Genomic DNA, 22,833 nt, shown 5'->3' with positions numbered 1-22,833 from the left:
TAGCTCACGGACCTGTGACAAGCTGGTGGAAAAGAGCAGGTTTGGATCAGGTGAAGAGACCGGTTACAGGCTGATGGCAACACACACCGAGCGCTCGCAAATTTACAATAGCTAAACCAGCCAGGAGCACTGGACCGGACATATACCTGTCACGTGTGTTCCTTGTCCCACTGTCGCACTCCGTCCTGTTCCTAAAGGTCTTTGCACAGGATTATTGGAGAACTATTTCTGAGGGATGCAGAGCTTCCAGAGTTGCCAGGCCTGCCCAGCCCCTGCTGAACTGCGCGTGAGCGCGGGAGAACTTAACCGTGTTACAGCAGTAGCGTCGTTATAGCTGTCAATGAGCTGAGTTATTGCTATAAACAAGACACGGGGTGTGAGGAAAAGCAATATCTTTTATTAAGCCAGTATCACTGGGGAAAAACATACTTTTAGAAATGCAAGTCTTTTTTTTTTTTTTTTTTTGTGTGTGTGTGAGAGTATTTGCAGGAACCTGAAGGAAGGTTTGTGCACTCAGAAGCAGGTCTGTCGTTTCCCAACTACAGCAGTGTAATAAGGGTTATTCCTTGGTCTTACAGACTGTCTTTTCTGTGACAGCAGTGTAACTTCGTGCACAGCGTCTTTGTATTTTGTCCTATTTAGTGCTGCTCATCAGTAGTGGCTCTCAGGGTTTTGGTTGGTGGGGATCTTGATGGAAAATTGTAGTGGGGGTGTTTGTGTGTGTGTGCATACCTCAAGATAACTTCATTACTTTGCTTTATGTTAAACAGTTTGTTTCAATTAGCCATTTGAATCGGCAATTTAAATGAAGTCAGAGCACTGACAACATTACACAAAAAATATACAGTGATTAAGATTACTTGTTGGCTTTTTTAAATGCAATTCTTCTGCCTGCCTCCTCACATGATTTCCAATAGATGAAATCTTATAATTAATCTTTAAAAGTCATTATTGCCTCCAGCATGGAAGTACTGTTTTGTTCATGGGTGAATGCAAGCGAGCCGACAGGATGCTGTTCCGGCAGTGTGCTGCTGTAGCCTGCTGCGGGGCTGGAGGCGCTCAGGATGAAGACCTCACAGGTTACCTAATGAAGCTGCTGGCCAGTTGACAAGGACTGGAGGCCTAATCCTAGCACCGCATCCATGAGTGAAAGGGCCTTCAGAGATCATCTAGCCTGTCTCCTTTCTCTCCTTCTCATCTCTAGCAGACCTTCACCTAGCCGATTCATGACAACATTCTCCAGCAGCAGGGAACGTATCCTCTCCCTGGGTCAACTCTGCCACGGCTTTCTTCCTCTCACCTGCTCAATGCCTTCCCTCAGTGTCTAAATTAAATCTCCTTCCCTGTGATCACAGGGAACAAACGATCTCTCCTTCACAGTGGCTTTTTATACCGCAGAACACTTACTGTGGTGTTTCCTGGTCCTTGCTTCTGCCCCAGGACAAATTTCCAGGCTGCCCTCGAAGCATCAGAACCGACTTGGAAACAAGCCGGTGAAAAAAGGAGCAGCAACCTGGAGTTCCTCTACTGTGAATGGTTATTTTTTGTTCATCCATGGCTGGATGTGAGCAGTTCTACTGACAGCCCTTCTCCTTGGGGAACCTCTCTGTGCAGTGAATGAGCGATCAGTCCAGGAACCACTCTGATCCGTGTTTATATTTTAAGGAATTTATCGACAGGAAAACTTCTGGGGCTGCACTCCTTTGTCTCATCCCAACATGCTGAATCCCACCGTGATGGTGGTCTCTGGTTTTGGAACAAGTTCTCCCTGGGCATCTCTGAAAGGTTTCTTCTAGGCTTGCTGAAAAATGGATCCCAACAGAGTGGGAGGAAAAAAGACAATGGAGAAGAGAAATGCTGTTGGCTGGCTTTCACAAGAATGAAAGGTTGGTGAATAAGGCCCGAGGCACTGGAAGGAATAAATATGTGAGGTAAGTGCTGAAAGGTGCTATCAGACATGTGTCACTCCTTAGCCAGCAAATACTGATGCTCCACAGGGTTTTACATCAAATACCATAGAGGGCAACACACAGCATGGTGATTTATGAGGTCCTAAGGTTCGGGTCATATTCTCCCTGAGCTGACAACTCCCTAGACTGCCCTCCAGAACTGAAGTGGGCACTAACAGTACAGTTCAAGTTTACTGGCTGAAAAAGACCTTTACAGACCTGCGTAAATGAATGAGTCACCCCAGCCTGCCTGCAAAGCGCTACGTGCATGTCTTTAATTACAGGATGCTCTTTGTTCTGCCTTGTGTTAGGCTGTTCAAAATCAGGTGACACAGACATGCTTGAACAAAAAAGCAAATGCTTCAACAAGGAGCTCCTGGACAAACTCAAGTGTTCAAGGCCAGGTTGCATGGGGCTTTGAGCAATGTGGTCTAGTGGGAGGTGGTGTCCCTGTGCACAGCAGGGGGGGTGGAACTAGATGATCTTTAAGGTCCCTTCCAACCCGAACAATTCTGTGATTCCATGACACGACCCGTGCTCTGGGCTAGGTGGGTCACTCAGTCTTTTGACACAGAAGATCAAGGTTCCCCCATCTCACAACCTGCTCTGTGCCCTAGCCAGTGAGCAAGCAGACCTGCCCTGAAGGATGCGATGTGATGTGAAGTGGTGCTGTGCCACAGGCAGTGAGAGGCGCACTGTGGAAAAACCTGCATGCTCCCCCGAAGCAGCAGCTCCGCACCATAAGCCGTGCGGCTTGTGCACGCGCAGGGGTATCTGCTGTATGGTCCCAGGCGTGTGACTGGGTGCCCAGCCCTGGTGTGTGACCTTTCACTGAGGTCTCGTCCCTCCGGATTTCAGCTGTGGGAGAGCTTTGCAAATGCTTTCCATCCATCCACCCCCTTGACTCCGTTTCACCACTCTCATTTTGCTAGTGAGTAATAAAAAACAACAGGCACTAATAATACCAAATTTACTCCAAGGATCCAGCCCAGACCTCCAACCTACCAAGCAAGTTACCAGCTGCTGCCTTCTTATTGGGCTGTGACAAATTAGGTCTTGCCTCACTGTTGCTGAAGCAGCTACTTGGTGCCATCATCAGGCAGGTGACATCTAGGAGACATCTCTACACATCCCAGCTGGCCTGACAATGTCACCTGTATGAACATTATAGTCCAGAGAAAACACCTTTGCCCTGTGGTCCTACAGGTGTGAGAGTCACGTTGTATCCCTGGATAATGTCAGAAAAAATAGCTGCTATCAGCACCCGTGGAGAAGTACATCTTCCAAATTATGTATTCAGATTTGAGGAGGGATATTCATTTATCATCTCACCCTCAAGACAGAAGCCTGTCATCCCAGGGTTAAGCCATCACCTGAACCTCCCCTCCAGTGGTACAGCCACAGACCTCCAGCACCTCCCACCGCCCAGTCTGGGACTACTTGCTGCTGGCTGGGGAAGTGGGGGAATGCCGGCAACCCCTAGCTATTATTATTTCCAGCTTTGCCTGGTATAATCCTGTTTTTTCTCTGGTTTGCTTGAGGGCCAGCAGGCACTGCAGGACTTACAGACCTTATCATGGCGTACAAGTATTTAAAGCAGGGGCTGAAGGAGGATGGAGCCAGACTCTTTTCAGTGGTTCCCAGTGACAGGACGAGGGGTAATGGGCACAAGTTAGAACACAGGAAGTTCCGTTCAAATACACGGAAACACTTCTTTACGGTGAGGGTGACAGAGCACTGGCACAGGCTGCCCAGGGAGGTTGTGGAGTCCCCTTCCCTGGAGATTTTCAAGACCCGCCTGGATGCAGTCCTGAGTAATGTGCTCTGGGCAATCCTGCTTTGGCAGGGGAGTTGGACTAGATCATCTCTAGAGGTCCCTTCCAACTCTGAAAACTGCGTGATTCCGTGATACAGAAATTCTGCAAAAGCAGAAGAGTGCAGCCCCTGGTTTCCAAAACCAACACTGGAACTTTACTCCTGTTTTTCACTCTTACTTTTAACAATGAGACAGGACTGAGGATGCTGTGGAGGCGCTGATCCGGATCAAGTTTTAGGCCAAAACCCAGCTTATTCCCTAAGCGTCTGCGATGCTGGGCACACGAATCGCAATGCCTCCGAGCCCGAGGGCAGGCAGTCGCCCCCGGCGAGCTGTTGCCACCGCTTGGTGCCCCCCTCCTGCCGGCTCTGCGCTGCCACCGCCGCTTCTGCTCCTGGGCGCTTCACGGAAAATCCAAGACTTCCCCGGCTCCCGGAGCACGGGCTCCCCGTCCGGCTGCGCTCCCCACCGGCCCTTGCACGGAGTCCCACCGTGGCGCCCCACCAGAGCCTCACCCGGAGCTGATGCCGGCTGCAGGCAGCCTGAGGGGTCCCAGTAAATCCCAGCCGCCTCCCCGCCTCAACTCAGGAGCTGTCTCCTAGCAGCCTTCTCTTCCCACCACGGTATCGTATCAGGGTCTGTTGTCTCCCTTGGAAAGCAGAGGTGGTCTCCTGGACTTGTCAGCGTTCACAGGACTGCGGGAATAACAGGGCTGACAATGGCTCCTAACAATGGGTAGTGCCACCCCTCTTGTAGGTGTCACCAGCTGAGCTGGTATAAAAGAGAGAGAGGATGTGTGCTATCTGTGGGAAGCTGCTGGTGCGCCCTCTCCCGAGCTGCTGATGCAGACGAGCTGTTTGACATTGACTGATTCTCTCTCTGCTAGCTCACAACTCCAGCCTGGACAGGCAATCTTCACAATTCCAATTCAAAAGTGCTTCTGCTGGCAGTGACTAGCCATGAGCTCGTCTCACATAAACAACAGAGCCAAGAGCCACTTTCAAGCCTCAGAGGAGCATGAACTGAAAGCGGTGGGGAAGAAGGCTTGGGATAATCCTGTCTACAATGGTTCTCCCTCTACCTCCTTGAAGATTCGAGCCATATACAACCCCAAGTCCATCCTGGAGAATCCCTATGAGAACTTTGAAGAGGTGAGGGATCCACTGCATTACCAGGAAGAGCAGAGCGAAGCTGTGGATGAGAAGACAAGTCCTTTCCTCAAGTGCTGTTTCTACATCTTCAGAGGCATCCGAGGTAAAGCTCTGATACCTCACTAGAAAGAATTTACTAGCTCTTGGGAAGAACAATGGCATTGGGGGTGTGTGAGCATGGGGATGCAGAAGGTAGAAACCCCATAGTGTCTGTGTAGCCCAGGAACCTGCTCAAGATAGACTAGCATTACTCCAGAGATCATCTTTGGCTGACCTGGAGGGAGCATCCTCATTCCATGTCCTTGCTGCAGCTCCAGGGTCTGTCCCGTTCCTTTGCTACAATGCAGGATATACAGGCAGACTTAGTGGTGTTCTCAGAGTCATGCAGTGAATCTGTTGGCAGAGCTTATGTGTCCTGGATCCACAGAAGCCGTCACTCTGGTGATGAGACTATTCTGTCTTTGTGTGCGTTTTCTAGACGGAGTGCTACTGGCCCCCGTGTTACAGTAACTTAAGAACTGATATAAATTTTCCACCGGAAAAAGTCTAGCACTGTCAGGGCTGAAATGCAGAGGATAACAGGAATGTATAAAACAAGGCTTTGCTTGAAGACAGCTGAAAGAAAGAGGTGCTAGTTTCCAGTTTAAAAGGCGAAGGGGAATGGAATATTATGTAGGCTTATTCAGAGGCAATCAAAAACCTGGGAGCAAGTTAGGTCTCCTCTAAGGGTACAGCCCTGGGCAAGAGCATTTGTTGAACAGTTTCTTATAGAAGGCATAAAGTCCTAATACTGTACAAACAGGGAAGACAAAGCAAGAAACTGTATTTCTTGCGGAAATTATTATTTTCTTGACAATGTGTCTTTTTTTCCTGACTTAGAAGACAAGAACCTTTTTCAGAGCCGTACCCTCTAACAGTACATGTGAGTGAATGACAGTATAGCCTGGTGCTGAATTGCCCAGCCCTTCTACGATCAATTCTTTCTTACTTGTCGTTGCAGTTACAACTTAACACTATTAATTCACATGAAAGTCAGAGCTGAGGCTTTAGCGGTTTCTCCTGGCCAAAGAGCAGGGCTGGGTGGGCTTGGTGGGTAATTGCAGAGTGCTCAGGCAGAGTGTATCATTTACTTGTTTTATTCCGATATCCTTTCTTCTAGGCATTGTTTCAGATTTAAAAAGGAAAAACAAATCCATACTTTAACATCAAAATTCCATTTGTGAGATGCCAGGGTTGAAATTGGAGCATGCAAATGAAAATGCGTCTCTGGACACTACAGCATTTCCTTCATGACTGTTCCAGGAGTGCGTCCTGCCAGCAAGGGTGGTAAATAGGGCTGTAGGACAGACTGGAGCTGGGAAGATGAGATCCAAAGGCCAGTGCAGCCGCAAGAAAGGCTTCTGTCATCCTCACAGAAGTGGGAACTTTTTCCTTGAAGAATTTGCATCCTTCCTTTGCATCTTTACTAGCTGCTCATAATTTTTCATTGCCTCTCCAAATATTGCTGGTTTTCCCCCTCCCCTTCCATTTAATCACCTTCATGTCTCACAAGGAAAATGGAGGTAGTAAAGATAAGTTGTTTAGCTAAGGACAGTTCGCGGGTTTTATTTGCTTAAAAAACATTCTTTGGGATTACATGTCCATAGCTGTTTGGGGATACTGGTCGTAGTTGGCTTTTTGAGTTCTTTTCTTGTCCTTACCAGCTACTGGGCTGGACTACCAGTGAGTAACTGCTGCTCTTAGTGCCACTGCTCAGGACTGTTCCTCTCTAAACTGTGTCCAAGCAACTCTGTGTCCCGTGGTTCCTGCCTGCCTCCTGCCACCTCAGCTATTTCATGGCCAGCCTGCAGGCAGACTTTGCTGGGTGTCTGGGTGGCACGGTGGCCAGTGAGGGACACCCAGCTTCCCACTGCCTTTGGAAGACGATCTCCAGTTGTACCCGAGACTGTGAGCTAGTCACTCACCTGGGTCACAAGTCTGGTTTAAATGCAGCCTCAGAAGGTAACGTAGATGTTGCCACTCTTACCAGTAACGTGTTAGTAGCAGGAAGGCAAGAATTACAAATGAATTGCACTGGTTGCCTGTTTTCTAGATTCTGAGGTTTTTTTCTTTGCTCTGCCTTGTGAGTGCTGGACGGTCATGCAAGATGCCATAAGGAAGCCAGGATGTCTTCTAGTCTTGAGTATCCTTCTACTCCAAATGTCATGCCCAAACCAGCTGCATCCCCAAAGGGGTAGGGGGTGCCAAAGAAGACACAGGTGGGGACATGCTTCATGTATGAGGTGGTGTATTTCCATGGCATGTTTCCTAAAGAAACAGCTGAAACCAAACCTCAGCTGATACAGTTTTACGATTACTGGATGCAGTCTGAAAGGGTACTGGGCCAGTCTCGTGGTCCTCCAGGTATAATTTTGGGCAAGTCTCTGAACCAAGTTTTCAAGGATATTTGAGTGTCCCTGAATTTAGGCGTTCCCGAGTACACTTCTGTTCCCAAAGCAAAGAAAGTCTGTGCTTCTGTTCCCAGAATATTCCCAGGGATATTAGGGGCTCCCTGCCTCACGGAAAAACGAATAAACCTGTTAAAACATTGTAATGTAATTATATCTAGAGATGAAGGGAGTAATTTAAAAGTGACCAGAACAGATGGTTGGGTTGTTTCCCCTTGTTTGTCTCCCTTGTGGAGATTCCTGTTGACCACGTGCGACTGTCTCCTGCACATGAGTTAATCCAGATCTTCTCCAGGTTCTTATTTCTGTTGCTGGTCTGGCAAGTCCAGAACAGGCTACTGGTTTGTCTGTCTGGGAGTGAGGGTGGATGCTGCAGCAGTCACTATGGTGCAAAAAGCTCTCTAATCTGTTGAGATGCCAAAGAGCTATCGAAAGGACAGGTGTAAATATGCACACTTTTGCTTGCTCCAAAGAAAAAAAGCGCTTTGTCCTCTGCCAGAGATGACTTCAAATGTGTGGCCTTTGATCAGCTTTGATCCTGGCTTGCAGGAAGATGACTGTTATGTACTACTGGGGATGGGCATCAGAGCCGAGCTCTCTAGGAGCTGCAGAAAGCAGCAAGACTATGGGTATTATTGACATGGCTTCCATCACTAGGCTTTCAAGTAGAAGTTCTTATGCCTTTCAACTTCAGGAGCATTTCAGAAATCACAACAGAAAGCCATTACAAAAAAGAACAAACAAATACACTAATGGTATCAGGCGGTTCATCAAACCCAAAATAACAAGGCTCCTTTTAAAGGAAGTGTTTCTCTCTTTTTGATCAACGCTGGTGACATTTAATGAGTTGCTTTGACTGTGTGAAGAAATTGGATCACTAGCTGGTGCAATTGGCATAACTGTATTGAAGTCAGCGGAGCTCCATTGATAGACATCCTGAAGGTAATTTGGATCTAAATTTTATGCTGAAAATATTGAGTTGGGTTATTTGATTGAGTCTTATGACCTACAAGAAATCTGAAAGAGTTTTTAGGTAAGCAAGGGACAAATATGTGGGGCCATATGCCAAATATGTGGTTTAACATACGCTAAAAAACCCTAATAGTTGTAAAGCTAACAACAGATGCAGTTCTGCTGTGGAAGTCCTATCAGAAGGTCAGCTGTTAGCACACGGAGGACTGAGATGAGATTTTGTGGTTTCAAGAGTACTTGTGACAAAGCCTGAATTTCTGCCAAGAGTAAGTTGAAAAACAGTCAGGAAAAGATCAGTCCATATTGAACTCAAATAGAAAACGAGAGTGATTTAGCAAAATAAGGAAGCCAGCATATTTCAGTTTTGGTCAGCCTCAAATCTTTTGTTCATGCTGGAGTGGTTCTTTTTAGGGGTTATTTAATACATTTTTACAGCTCTTAGTCAAGTTTTGAAATGAAAAGTGGGTTTGCTTTGAAGAATGACAAAAAACCAACTCCCAACAGTGTTCTCTGGGAACGGGGTTCAACTCCTCACATGGCCTTTGAGAAGGGCCATCAAAACTCTCCAGTTTCTTCTTTACACCCAACAGGTCTGTGGGGCACTACGCTGACTGAGAACACAGCCGAAAACAGAGAGCTTTATGTGAAGACCACACTGCGAGAGCTGCTAGTCTATATTGTGTTCTTGGTGGACATATGTCTACGTAAGTGGCTGTCATATCTCATAAGTGTCTTTCTATGTGCAGCATGAGGAGAATAATGTGAAATTTTCTTATTAGACTTCCTCACTGTTGTAGGTGTTAAATTTATTGTACGTGCACTTACTGCAACAAGCAGGTGTGTCATTAAACTACAGAATAGCTGCTGCACACAGAAGTAAAATAACTGAGTACTGCTCTGGACCTGATTGATATTGGTTAGGTTTAAGCAGTATTTTCTTATCCATGTTATCAGTTCTAGCCATTGACTCCACAACCTACCCAGGGTCTTGTCTTCGTTTCACAGCAAATGTTCAAGACCCAGAGAGCAGCTCTAGAAAATTCCTGGGAAGAAAGACATGGGGTTCAAAGAGATTTTCCCTCTGAGACCGGAGGGGTGGCTGAGGTGATAAAGCAGATGGCAGCTCACGCTGTTGTTCTTGGGTGGATTTAATGCGTCCCTGTACTGAATGCTAATGGACTTGTGTGGGTAGAACAATGGCTGTTTGTTTTTTGGGAAGGTTCATTCATTATCACAAATGAGCACCTGTAGCATGGGACAGTGAGGAGAATTATATTTCATGGACTCTATTGCAGGCGAGATAGACAGACAATAGCAACCTCAGTTACTATCACACTGGCCCAGGGAGACAGCGCTTCACTTATTCTTCCTAAAGAACCAAGACACGCACACAGACGTACGTGTGGTTGCACACTGACTCATCCAGAAGTGGTGGGGGGGGATGTCTTGAATATCAGCTGCTTTTTTTTCATGGTACCCTTTCAGCAGTAGGACATGTTCTTATGATCACCATGATGGATGCTTTCCTGCAGGAAGGAGCATTGGAAAGTTGAAATAACATGTTCAGGGAAGTTAAAGCCTGTTCCTATTTGAGGTTTCTTGGTAGGTGAGAACTTAACTGGAGCTTTCCACTTGGGAAAATGGGGTGATCTCTCTACCTTAATGGATTTAGATCAGAATTTCAAAATACAAATCATGGACTTTGTTCTGAGAAAGAAAATTTCTTTCAGAAATCTTGTCTGAGGAAAAAAAATGTTACCCAGGATGTTCAGTTGCATCATCCAATGGTCTTCTCTGGCTTTCAAACTCTTACAGTCTGTTAGTCCGACAGTTTAAATTCTGGAACGTGCAACAGATAAGTTTGTAAATTCCTAAGAAAGCAGAAAGTAATATGATTAGAGTTCCCAAGGTTTCTTCTCTTGTGCCTTGTTCAGCTTACCTGTGGTAGTATAAGCTACACAGAAAGTGAATATATACATATATTTATGTCAGGTGTAAGGGAGGACCTTCCTCTTGTCTCTTCTCTTAGTGACATATGGAATGACAAGTTCCAATGCCTATTACTATACCAAAGTGATGTCTGAGCTCTTCCTGCAGACCTCTTCAGATGGCCGTGTCTCCTTCCAGTCTATCGGCAGCATGGCTGACTTCTGGGTGGTGAGTACAAGTCTGGCCCGGCGTGGGAAGCCCGGGAAATCTTAGCTAGATGGGATATTCAGTTCCCTCTGAACGTGACACTTAATGCTTTCAGCAAGGCATTTTGCTGCCACAAGCTCTTGCCAGCTACTAGAAATAGTTATAATGTCATTTGCATGCAAAATGTCCACTGATTGTGGGAACAGCGTACTTAACCTGCCTGTAATTCATGCCTGGGTGGTCTGATCTATACATTCTTTATGAAGAAGCTGGATTAAAATTTGCACGGACTTTTATCAAAAAGAATAAAGAGGGGGGAAAGATGTCTAGGATCTAACACATTTCTGTCAAAGAACTGGTGAAAGAATAATATGAGCCACAGTGAAAGTTGTTGAGATATTGCAACCACTTGTCTCTGACAGTCAGCCAGAAATTGTCAGTTAGCTTTGTCTTTTTCTGCTGTATTAAAAAAGTAAAATGAACTACAGCACTATTGTTTTTCCCCCACTGTTTCCAGGGCACTGGCACACCCCCTTTTCATAATTCACACCTCATGCCAGGACAATTCCTTGAAACTTGTGCTCACTGAAGTGGAAGGGACAATGAGGTCTGCAGGGCCCTTGTCTCTTCATTAACACAACAAGGTGCAGCAGCCAAATTACAGACCTGTGAGAAGCCAATAATGCCCCTGCTGCCCAGCATCCCTCTTCCACCCTGGGGCTCCACCAGCCCTGGTCTTTCCCCTTGTTAGCATATATCCAACACAAACTTCTACTAACCACCATCTTGGGGAGTAGAGAGGGGTGGGTCAGGTCTTACTATCTCAAGACCAAGCTAAGAAAATTCCTCTGAGGCGTGAGCTGTAAAGAAGTTGTTCTCCTCTCCCTCTCTTGCAGTATGCACAAGGTCCCCTGCTGGATAATCTTTACTGGACGAAGTGGTACAACAACGATTCCCTAGCAGCGCACGGCACCCAGTCATACATCTATTATGAGAACCTGCTGCTGGGTGTCCCACGCATGCGACAACTGAAGGTGAAGAACAATTCCTGTGTGGTCCATGATGACTTCAAGGAGGAAATCTCAGGTTGCTATGATGTATACTCAGAAGACAAGGAGGAAAGGGTCTCCTTTGGACTCATCAATGGAACGGCGTAAGTATATCTTCTGCTATTCAGGATTAGAAAATCCGTGATATTTTTTTTTAATTAGTCTCTCCTAGTTAAAATAAAATGTGCTGAGCCACGGGATACCAGGGTTGAGTTTTTCACATAAGGCCGGAATTCCCCTTGCAGTCAGCGGCAGCAAGTCCTTTTTGTCTATCAATAAGGCCAAGTGTCTCTTGGAGGAAAAGCACAACAGAATGAGCGGCAGAGTGGGACCTCCTGGGAAAGCCATGGGAAATCCAGTGGAAAATTAGGTAGACATTGTTGTCTCTTTTTAAGAAGGTGAGGATAAATAGAGACCTTTAGGATCACATCTATCGAATGGATGATGCTATCTGCTTCCCTCCTGGATTTGAGGAGCCAGAGAGATGGGAGTGCATCTCTTTCAACTTGAAAACCTATTTCTCTTTAATAATGTGATGTAGCTGCAGTTCAATAACTCTTTACTTGCTGCATGAGTCTTGGTCTGTCAATGAGAGGCTATTGTTCATAAGGAAATATGAGCACAAGTGTGTTCTGAGCAGAGGGTTGTGTGCAACCTGGTAGAAGGCAATACAGCAGATCCTGGGAGTTACCTCCACGCAAACAAGACTGTGGCATAGCCAATGAACCTGCAGAATTTTCCTCTCCACAGTCTTGCAAGTCATGTTGTGTCACTGCTGGGAAGCACTAGATCGGTAATGAAGAACTGACGTAGGATCAGATCTGGAATAGGAATTACGTGCCAACTCTTTTATTAAAAACTGCTCTGTCCCTTGAAGATCTAGTCTAATTTCTGCTGGCTACAAAGTCATATACAAGTCTGGGACGGTGATGCCTTTGCTTATGGGCTGTCTGTTGCAGCTGGAGGTACCATTCTGAGGAGGAGCTGGGTGGCTCATCTCACTGGGGAAGACTAACCAGTTACAGCGGGGGAGGATACTACATTGACCTCAAGTTGACCAGAGAGGAGACTGCTGAAGCCCTGCAAGTCTTGAAGGAGAAGTTGTGGCTGGATCGGGGGACACGAGTTGTCTTCATTGATTTCTCTGTGTATAATGCAAATATCAATCTGTTCTGTGTCCTGAGGTAAGCCGAGTCCCGCTGAAAATTCCTCTGCCTCTCGCTGCTTCTTCAATGCCACAGTTTCTTAAAATGTAAATATTTTAACATGGTCCACAAGGATGGTAGGACTGAGTGGTGTCAGTAGATGTTGCACAGATTAGTAAGAAGGCTTGGTCTTCCTGACATAACCAGTCACACCTCTCTTTGCCTTTCACCCCTTCCTATCATGGGCAACAAAGCAGCAGAGATACAGCTGTGTAAACACATGCACACAACCCTTCCACTCGTGTTTTAGTGGATAGCTCATGCTCAGGTTTGATGCCTCTCAAAATTATCTAAGAGTGTCCACCCTCCTGTTTGGAATTATCAGAGTTTTCTTGTCCCCTTCAAGGTTAGTGGTTGAGTTTCCAGCCACTGGTGGTGCCATTCCCTCCTGGCAAATCCGGACAGTCAAGCTTATACGCTATGTCAGCGCATGGGACTTTTTCATTGTTGCCTGTGAAATTGTCTTCTGTGTCTTCATCTTCTACTATGTGGTGGAGGAGATTTTGGAGCTGCGTATCCACAAGCTTCAGTACTTCACCAGCATCTGGAACATCCTGGATGTGGTCGTCATTCTGGTGAGGATCCTTGCACTCTTTTTTGGGGGGAGCAATGGTAGAGAGGTATAAGAACCAAAATAAATGAAGGGATGGGGAAATGGGTCTAGATTAGACAAGAGCTGGCGCATGTTTTGCTCCAATAGAAAAATCAACTAGGAGAGTAAATGGACACATGCTCTTCTATCAGCTGTTTGGAGAAAATTCTTTACTTAGAGATGCCTGAGAGGCTGTGAAGTCGGGTCGTCATTCAGCGCACTAAGACCTTATTTCCATCCCCCACCAGCAGACTGCAGTAGTGAAGTGTGATACCAAGGAATTCTGTGACACTTTAATTTCTGTGGAAAGCATAGGCACAGCAGTCACTGCAGACTCTTCTTCTTCGCAGCTCTCCATCGTTGCTATTGGGTTTCACATCTTTCGCACCATTGAGGTGAACAGACTCTTGGGAGAGTTGCTGAAACACCCCGACACCTACGCGGACTTTGAGTTCCTGGCATTCTGGCAGACACAGTACAACAATATGAATGCAGTCAACTTATTCTTTGCCTGGATCAAGGTACTGTAGGGGGTCCGGGAGGTGCCAGGCCTCCAGTCTCAGACCTCTTCCACCCCTCTGAGTGAATGAGGGTCACAGCTGTATAAAAGAGAGGGGTTTTCCTCAAAGTCATATGTTCTGTTTTGAAGAAAATCCAGACAACTTTTCACCCTGCATTCTGAGGCCAGTTATTTGGAGATAACGGATGGGGAGATGAGCTCAGACATTGTGGTGTAAAAGTGGTTTTAGAAAAAGCTGAGTACAATACAACTTCATCCATCCTGTTCTATTTTAGTATTTTAGAGGATAATCTGGCAAACCATGTTTTCTTTTTGCGATGGCCACCAAACAACTGGAAATGACTCACTTGTTGGCACGGACTTTGCATTTCAACCAAAGCATCTTGGCACGGTGGAAAGCCACACTGTACTTGGGGCTCCTCATTAGCCTCAAGAAATTTGTCCTTATAGCAGTCCCTCTTTGTTTCCTATGGACATAGGGAACAAAGTAATACGTTTATGATTCCACGGGAAGTTGGTGGCACACCTGGGACAAATATCCTGAACACTTAGCCACTGTTCCCCTAGCCAGGCTGTCTTCTCGGTGCTTTGGTACTTTAGTGAACCTCTTGTCTTAGTAAGCATGCACATATGTACGAGAGAGTGACCTAGCTGACGGTTTGACCTAACTTTGTCCCTGCTATTCCTTCTTGCAGATATTCAAGTATATTAGCTTTAACAAAACAATGACCCAGCTCTCCTCCACACTGGCACGTTGTGCCAAGGACATCCTGGGCTTCGCTATTATGTTCTTCATTGTCTTCTTTGCCTACGCCCAGCTGGGTTACCTTCTTTTTGGGACACAAGTGGAAAACTTCAGTACCTTTGTCAAATGCATGTAAGTGTATAAGTCAGAACCATGTTTCCATCATTTCATCAAAAGAATTTTAACTACTTTCCAACCTCTCCCCAGTTGCAAACCTGAATGTCAATCAGACACCTGTTGTATCTCATTGTAATAAAGCCGCAATGGTTAATAAGTAGTTCCAGCAGTGACATCATCATGGACAAAAGAACACAGTGAGAAAATTGAGGATTATAGACATTTCTGATTGTCTGGTGTTTATCAGCAGGGACACGAGTAGCTGATCCTACCAGACTTTGAGACTCCTTGCAGCCCTAAAATTCAATGGAAATCCCAGCCTTTTCATGGGAGCATTTAGTGAGGAGTTTCCATTTGCTGAAGCCTAGACAGCTTTCCCTTGACGTGGCGCTGTTTGGCACAGCAAAGGGTACTCAACATGCAGAGTGGCTCAACGTCTTTCTGCAGAAAAGCATCATAGCTCAGCTGATAATTTAGCTTCTGTTCTGCAGGACCTTCTGTCACCTTCTCACCTGCTGTGGGTCCATAAAGGCGGTAGAATGGTGCTGCCTGATGGTCACTTGAGACCTTGGCGAATTTGAGTTTTTATGTACCAGCAGATGGCTTTAGGCCTAGTTGGGTTAAACTTCTCTGTAATTCTGGTGGTAAGAACTAAATAGCTCAAAACACTTGTTTTGAGGCAGGCTTAGAGCATTGTTTTTTTTTTTTTCTAAATAAGTAGGAGGCCCAGATAAAAACTCTGGAGTTTTGAAATTCTCTGGCTTTCAAACACACTCACTGATCACATCGTTTCAGTGTCCGCACAACAGCTGCACGAAAACTTTTCTGTTTTTCATCAGATAGTGGACTTTAATTCAAACAAAGATTTGGAAGGAATACTGTTTGCTGCTACAGGGTTTTCACAGGGAAAAGCAGAAGTAATGCATTTATCTTATCAAGATGATGGCTTTAAACACAAATGAAAAAGTCAGAAATTTTGTATTAGTTATAAATATATTTGATTTTGATAAGATGGCAGCTCTACTTCATTTCTGAAGGTTGGTAGTCATATAATATGTTAATTTTAATAGAAATTCAGCATGAAGCAATGCCATATTCCTCTTCCTTAGACCTAGAAAACATTCCCAGCTCCCTGAGCAGTCCAAATGCAAGGAATCTGAAACGGAGCTTTGCAATTCTCAGTCAGGATTTTCAGTCTCCGGGCTCTCAATGTCGTTTTCCCTGCACATGGCTTCACAGTCTCTGTCTGTCTCTCTGTCTGTCTTTTTTTTTTTTCCCTTTCATTTTTTTCAATTGGAGGATATTTTTTACAAGGATCATTTCATTGATCAGTTTCCAAAGAAGTCCCACAGATAACGTATCGAGGTACCTGAGATGGGGTATGACCAGTGGGTGGCTAAGCACCCACAGAAGGGGGTGTTGGGGAAGTGAGTTAAGATACGCAACCTCAGACAATCCTTCAGTCCATGGGCTCACTCAGGCAATGCGCCGTGTTAAGGGAGGGACCTGCTCCAGAAGCGGTTTTCAGCCTGTGTTCCACAGACCTCAGGCATCCAAGTCCCGCCTCCAAGGGGTCTACAAGAGATAACTGAGATAAGCAAACTTCTCGTAAATAGACTTAAACTTGCTTCATTATCAGGGCTATGAATTGCAAAAGGTCACAGAGCACCAGCCCATAATAATATCCGCTCCACAGTTTCATGAACTTTTTGGCAAGAGAAGGCTTCAGTGAGTCAAATGCCTTTATAAGGGAGAATTCCTGTTGGTTTTGTTTGGTTTTTGTTTTTAACTCCCGTTTAGACCAAAAAACACTTTGGACAACCAGAAATTTGTGTGGAAACCGTGTTTTGCTTTCCAGCCAGCTCTTGCTCTAACTACATCAGCTCCATTCACCCCTGAAATACTACATTTAACTCACCAGTCGGACTGAATGACTTAGACTTTGCTCTGGCTTGTGCCTGTGACCGTCTAGGCTGCAGGCAGGTTCAGGGTTCACCTCAGGACTGTCTGAGGAGGCAGGAGAAATGTATGTGCCTTTGTGTGACCTTGTGTTCTTCCTCTCCTCCAGCTTCACCCAGTTTCGGATCATTCTTGGTGATTTTGACTACAATTCCATTGACAATGCCAACAGGGTCCTTGGGCCTATTTACTTCGTCACCTATGTGTTCTTTGTGTTTTTTGTGCTCCTGGTAAGCAAGAAAGCCTTCCTTGCCTCTATACTGACAGCAAGGTTTGAGAGACCCCTCCCGATAATCCCCATGTTAGGTGCGATGTTAGGTGCGATGTTAATCCCCATGTTAGAACGCTTGGAGAGATGGGAAGTTGCTGTTACAATAACTTTGCAGTGCGAATAGACCAAAGTAGACAAAGAGCACATCATTGCAATGGGGATCATCAGGGCAATTAAGGGCCATATTCACATCATTTAAGGTGAAGACTAAACCCTGCTGGGAATACCACTGGTGGTGTAGCTGAATTCAAGGGGATCAGTTGAGCTGCTCTGTGGTAGACAGGCAACAAAGCATGGGGGACAGTCTCTGCCTTGCTACGCAATGGATGCCGGGGGATGCATAATGACCAGGTTAAACACCTAGTGCCAGGAATCCAAACGTAACCAAAGATCTTGCAGGAGAAGCTACCAGAGATGGTGTTTGAGCTGGGAACAACTGTACCTTTATCCGCTGCTTTAGCTGCAAGGACCTCTTCCTCAGTGAGAAAGCACGCTGTGGCTGAAGTGGGCCTTCCCTTCACCCATTTTAATTTGCCCAAGGGATACCCCATGGGGAAACAGCTCCTTGTTTAACTGCGCCCTGCACATCTATGCCGGTCTCTTGCTGCCTCAGCTGCTGGAGCAGGCAAGATGCTTCATGCTAATTCATCTCTTTTTTTCCCCTTTTTCTAGAACATGTTTCTGGCCATCATCAATGATACCTACTCAGAAGTCAAGGAAGAGCTTTCAAGCCAGAAGGATGAGCTGCAGCTCTCGGACATCTTGAAGCAGGTGATGACTAATGAAAGCTGTGCTACTTTCTAGCTAAAGCCTGAGACATCTTCTGGAAGTCCCTGACCTACATGGAATTCACTAGAGAAAAAAAAAGTGGTTGCCAATTCAAGATCCACCACCTTGGTGCACACAGTAGCAACAGGAGTCCCAGTTCCCTTCTGGGATAGACCAAGCTCCCAGATCCTTTGGCAATGGGAAGATGAGAAAGCAGCGGTGGGGAGAATCCTGTTGCTTGAGCATGCTGGTAGTGTTTCTCAGACTTTCCTTTCCAGGACTGTTTCTAGACAAAGCTGTTTCAGTCCTTGATATAGTGTACTTTGATCAATAGAGTGGCGGGTTCGACTCTGCTGAGCTGAGCATGTTACAGTAATGCAAATCTGGTGGGTTACTTGTGGATTTCCCATGAGAAAATTCCAGTAAAGATCCTGGAATTTCACAGCTCCCTGTGCTGTGGGACCAATGTTCTGCAAAGAATGGTATTTGAGATATTATCTTGAACAGCTGATGACTGGGAGCTAAGATAAACAGAGAGAGAAAAGCAGAGGGCAAACGTTGACAGGGAGTCCCTGGTTACCATGTTGGTGTCACTTTGAAGGTGTGATCCCAGTTTAGAGATAGGGCCTATTCAGCCAGCGTTGTATTTTTGCTTCTGGAAAGCTCAAAATCTTCCTGTATTAGTCAGCATCTGCTCACCCATATTGCCTTGTCCGCTCTGCCCTATTTTTCACTGTTCTGCCTGCATGATTCCCTGTCCATTTGCACCTTTGGTAACAGAGCTACAACCGGACGCTTATGAGGCTGAAGCTGAAGAAGGAGCGGATTTCGGATGTGCAGAAGGCACTACAGAATGGAACAAAAGAACTGGACTTTGAAGACTTCAAGAACAGCTTGAAGGAGTAAGTGAGTCAGCTTGAGGGATGCCCACTTATCCCTTTCTCTTGGTCATACAGGTAATTTAAATTCTCTGGTTTTCAAGACCGGGAGAGCAGCTAGCTCAGATCTGGGCAACGTAAGACTCAAAAAAATAGTTATCACCTTTCCCCACTTGTTTAATATCCTGTTCTAAATGGGTTTGTGTTAGCATCTCTTTCCCATTTGGGATGTTTAGGTTTGTCACTGGCAGGAGGAAACAATACACTGATTTCAAAAGGGATGCTCCCGCACTGTTCGAGCCTGACAGTGTAATTCAGTGCCTTGAGCTTTCCCTGCCTGCTGTTTTGCAGACTGGGCCATGCAGACCATGAGATCACAGCAGCCTTCTCCAGGTTCGACAAAGATGGCAACCACATCCTTGATGAAGAGGAGCAACAGCAGATGAAGCACGACCTAGAGGAGAAAAGGGTAAAAAAAGGGCAAGGAAAGAAACCCTCTGTTTGGTAGAGACCACTCCACAGAGGCCTCAGAAATCTTTGCGTTTGTGGTATAAACGAAATGGGCAACTTAAATACAGCTCCAACTCTGCCTGGAGAGCAGCCTGTGAAGCTGTGTGTGATTTGCAGCGAAGCGGACACAGCTAGTAGCCAGCTTTGCAGGAGTTTCTTTATCTATCTTCCAGGTTGCTCTGAACACAGAGATTGAAAATTTGGGGAAATCCTACAGTGACAACAACCTGGATGAGAATCTGACCTATGTGGAAGAAAGGAATAGCCACGCCAATAACGCCAGCTGGGTCTCCAAAGAAGAGTTCCAAGTGTATGTTTGTGCCGGCAGTAGTTTAATTCCTCTGCAAACGAGGGGTCTGATTCCCTGCTGCTTCCTTCCCTGATATAACTGTTTACACTGGTGCTGAGCAGTTTCAGTAAGATCTTGTCCCTTTTTAACTTGCACACGTGTAAATGAGCAGGTGAGGAGAGAACTGGGACAGTTCTTGTAGTTTGCTTGTTTCTGTAAAAGATTGGGTTAAGGAATTTTGCTTTCTGCCTCTTGAATAACCTCTGCAGCTGTCAGCTGGCCACAGGCAACATGCTGTCGGGTTTCAGGGCAGAAGGTAGCCCAGATAACTGGGCCAAGGGAAGTTGATACCTTTGCAGAAGGTCCTGTGGGAATAAATATCCTTGGTTTATAGCCTAGTTGGCTTTCACCCTCCAGGTCTGAGAATAACACTTGGCTGTTTCTTTCACAGGAGGAGCATGGGATAAATACAGCACAGAGAATCAGGAGATCCTGATTCTGCTACTGAGAAACACTGAGCAATCCACATAGGGCCATATGAAAGGAGAGGCAGGTGCAATATTTAATAATGGGATTATATTGTGGCTGCACTGTGATCCAAACTGGTGGGGATCCTTTCTAAGCAGAATCACTGATTACAGATTAAAACGGAGCACAGCAGGGTATGCCTTCAGTGGGTATGAATCAGTTCTCTGATGTGAAAGCTTCACTCCTTTTTGAGGTCTGGCCCATTGTCCATGAGATGTTTGCTGCAAATCCTGCTGTTCATCACAAGAAAAAGCTTGCAAATGCTCTCCATGTCTCCCCCAGCCTCCTGCAACGTGTGCTGCAGCTGGAACAGTCCATAAACAGCATTGGCTCCAAGATCGATGCAGTGGTGAACAAGCTAGACGTGCTGGAAAGAAACAATCTGAAGAGGAAGGACCTGTTGGGCCAGCCACTGGATAATGTTAGCAAGGTTGGTAGGCTTCCACCATGGATTTGGACCAGCTTCAGTGTAGGTGCTATGTGAATGGACCGGGCATCATCTTTGCGTTCCCAATCCCCATTGACAAAGGACCAAAAGGGTTGGGCAGGGTCAGCATTTTGTGTGATCAAGCCTCTTCTGTTCAAGCACAGTGACAAAAAGCTTCTTGCTTTCACATCCCCCCAGTTAACCATGGTACCCTTAAACACACCCTCCAGCTCCTTTGAGGCCAAACTCATTCCTGTGGCAGTGGATGCAATTCACTTGTCTTCAGTTTCTTTGCACCTACTTATCCGCAGACGTCAAAAAAAATACTGTCCTTCCCAGCGAGAGCAACTCATGACAGCGTTGTGGACTGTGATCTTAACATCTCGCCTGGGGATTACTTATCACACATGAGGTGGAAGATTGTGAGCGGTTGCCCACAGTGTCTCATTGCAGACTCGTGACTTTTGCCAAAGACTGCCTGTATTCAGTCAACCAGCATATTTTAGATCTTCAGCTTTAAAGTCAAAGGCAGCAAGGCACATGGGACCCATGTCATTACTTCATGATTTTATGGCTCTCGTAACGAGAGCAGTCTACCGGCACACAGTGACCCAGCTGAGTCAGAGAGAAGCCTCTCTCTTTTGCAGGGTAGTTTTGTGATCCCTTCCCATCTGAAAGAGTAGTTTAGAAGGTTCTGCTTCTTATGTGAACACGCCTGAAAGATTATCCAAGTGTTTGCTTGCAGATTTGCTTCGCCCCAGGATTTCTGTGAATGTTCTTGTAGGGATGATGACTCCTCATCTGCCTAATGCTTGAATGTACATTCATTGGTGTACTGCAGCAAACAGTATATTGGATCTTTGATAGACAGGCAGGTTGTACTCGTTTCTGGAAGAATGTGGGAACATATTTAAGTATCGTGCACACCTTGCCTCTCTCCTGGAGTGTTGCTAGACTTCTTGGTAGCTTGCTAACAATGCAGGTCACTCTTTTTTTTTTTTTTTTTTTCTGGTTAACAGGAGGAAGAACCCAGTCAGGGAGAGCTGCTGTTCCGCCAGAGCCTAGACCAGCCAGGGAAAGAAGAAGCAGAAATCCAGGGGATGGAACACATACGGGGAAACAACCTGAGTGGCAACTCTTCCCAAAATGGGATCTGCCCCATCTTGCTCAGGTTAAGTGTGCCGGGGTCTCAGGTGCCCAAGAACATCCAGGCGCAGTCTGATGTGCGCTTCTAGCGAACAGCCCAGTGCTCCCAGTTTGGTTCCCATGGTAGTAAGTCACTGTTAGTTGTTTCCCCGCTGTTAGAGTAATCCGGACAGGTGGACGCAGACACCACTGTTGCCAGAAACTGGTGATGTGAAAAATCAGGGACGCTCTTTTCCAGCATAACGATGCGTAATGTCAGAGCTAGAACTTCTGGCCCCCGTACCTCTGGACTAGGTGGTGTATTAGGCTTCTGCCTCTGAACAGGCCGGCGCAAAGTCTTTTATCTATCCTTTCCCGACATGCAAAGACCCAAGAACTCTTTGAACACTTGGGTCCAGAGTGGCACATTGCAACGTGTTCCCTACACACACAATTAGCTGCAGGACAAAGATGTGGTAATCATGTAAACAAAACAGAATATAATCATTAGCGTGAGATGGAAAGGAGAAATTTAGTTATTTGTGTCTACCTAGTTACCAGCAGTTTTGTTCTGTATTAGTTTGTTTCCAGAGCACTTTGGTAACCCTCTCTGTACCTTAGATTCAGACGTTTAGAAAAGAGGATACTAGCACCTAATTCAGGATGGATAAAATGAGAGTTGACTCCCAGTGTAGTTGGGAGGAGACCTGAAATACCATAAATGGAGAAGTAGTTGTTACTGGTAGAGTCCTAGATCTGAATGTTAGTGTATAGACTACTAGTTATATGGTTTCCAACACAGCTGTTGACACTAAGAACTCTCTTTATGTTGCCTATTTTCACACTCCTTAAATTGCATTTCAAGGTACTTCACAAAATTAGCACCATATTTACAAAGTTGTGACACTTCTCTTTTTTGTCAAGGAAACACTTTTGTTTGCAGTTGTGGGTGCTGACACCATTTCAGTTGAAGAATATTGTGAAAATGAGATGAATGTCAGTTTTTCAACCACAGGCATAATACCTGTTTTGCAGGCATTTTCCACTTTGTTGAGACTTCTTTTTTCCTTGTAGTTGGTGCAGACTATTGCAGCTATTACAGGACCACCACGAAGGTATTTGAAGTATCTTAATCATTAGTATTCTGCAGCAGTTAACTTCAAATAGGCTCTGTAGGCTTGAAGCCAATGGAAGTACGAGTTGTACCAGACCACTGCTAACACCTCATATTAATGCTACACTGTTTAGCGTGCTACGCGATACAGCGATAGGTTTAGTGAGGACATTGTGCGGTGGAGTTTTGTACAGCCGCCTTCTTAAGATGGATGTGCCACTGCTTTGTGGGAAAGCCTCCCTGGGCATGTCTGAAGGACCTCAGG

General features: G+C 45.8%; 1 protein-coding gene across 1 annotated transcript; it reads left to right on the top strand.

Moving 5' to 3' along the window:
- Positions 1–4,724: 4,724 nt before the first annotated feature.
- PKD2L1 (polycystin 2 like 1, transient receptor potential cation channel) lies at positions 4,725–21,564 on the top strand (the record flags this gene model as incomplete). The annotated part of the gene is made up of 15 exons (XM_082486780.1): positions 4,725–5,019; positions 8,926–9,039; positions 10,365–10,492; positions 11,368–11,624; positions 12,480–12,704; positions 13,072–13,300; positions 13,668–13,838; positions 14,533–14,714; positions 16,768–16,888; positions 17,602–17,700; positions 18,478–18,599; positions 18,927–19,044; positions 19,259–19,395; positions 20,185–20,332; positions 21,349–21,564. 15 exons carry the CDS (start codon positions 4,725–4,727, stop codon positions 21,562–21,564), a joined length of 2,562 nt encoding a protein of 853 aa, XP_082342906.1.
- Positions 21,565–22,833: the final 1,269 nt, after the last annotated feature.

The sequence above is a fragment of the Vanellus vanellus genome (genome assembly GCF_965231255.1).
Source record: "Vanellus vanellus genome assembly, chromosome: 7".
Classification (NCBI taxonomy): domain Eukaryota; kingdom Metazoa; phylum Chordata; class Aves; order Charadriiformes; family Charadriidae; genus Vanellus; species Vanellus vanellus.
The sequence above is the reverse complement of the archived record's forward strand: the minus strand, read 5'-3'. Positions and strand labels throughout refer to the sequence as shown.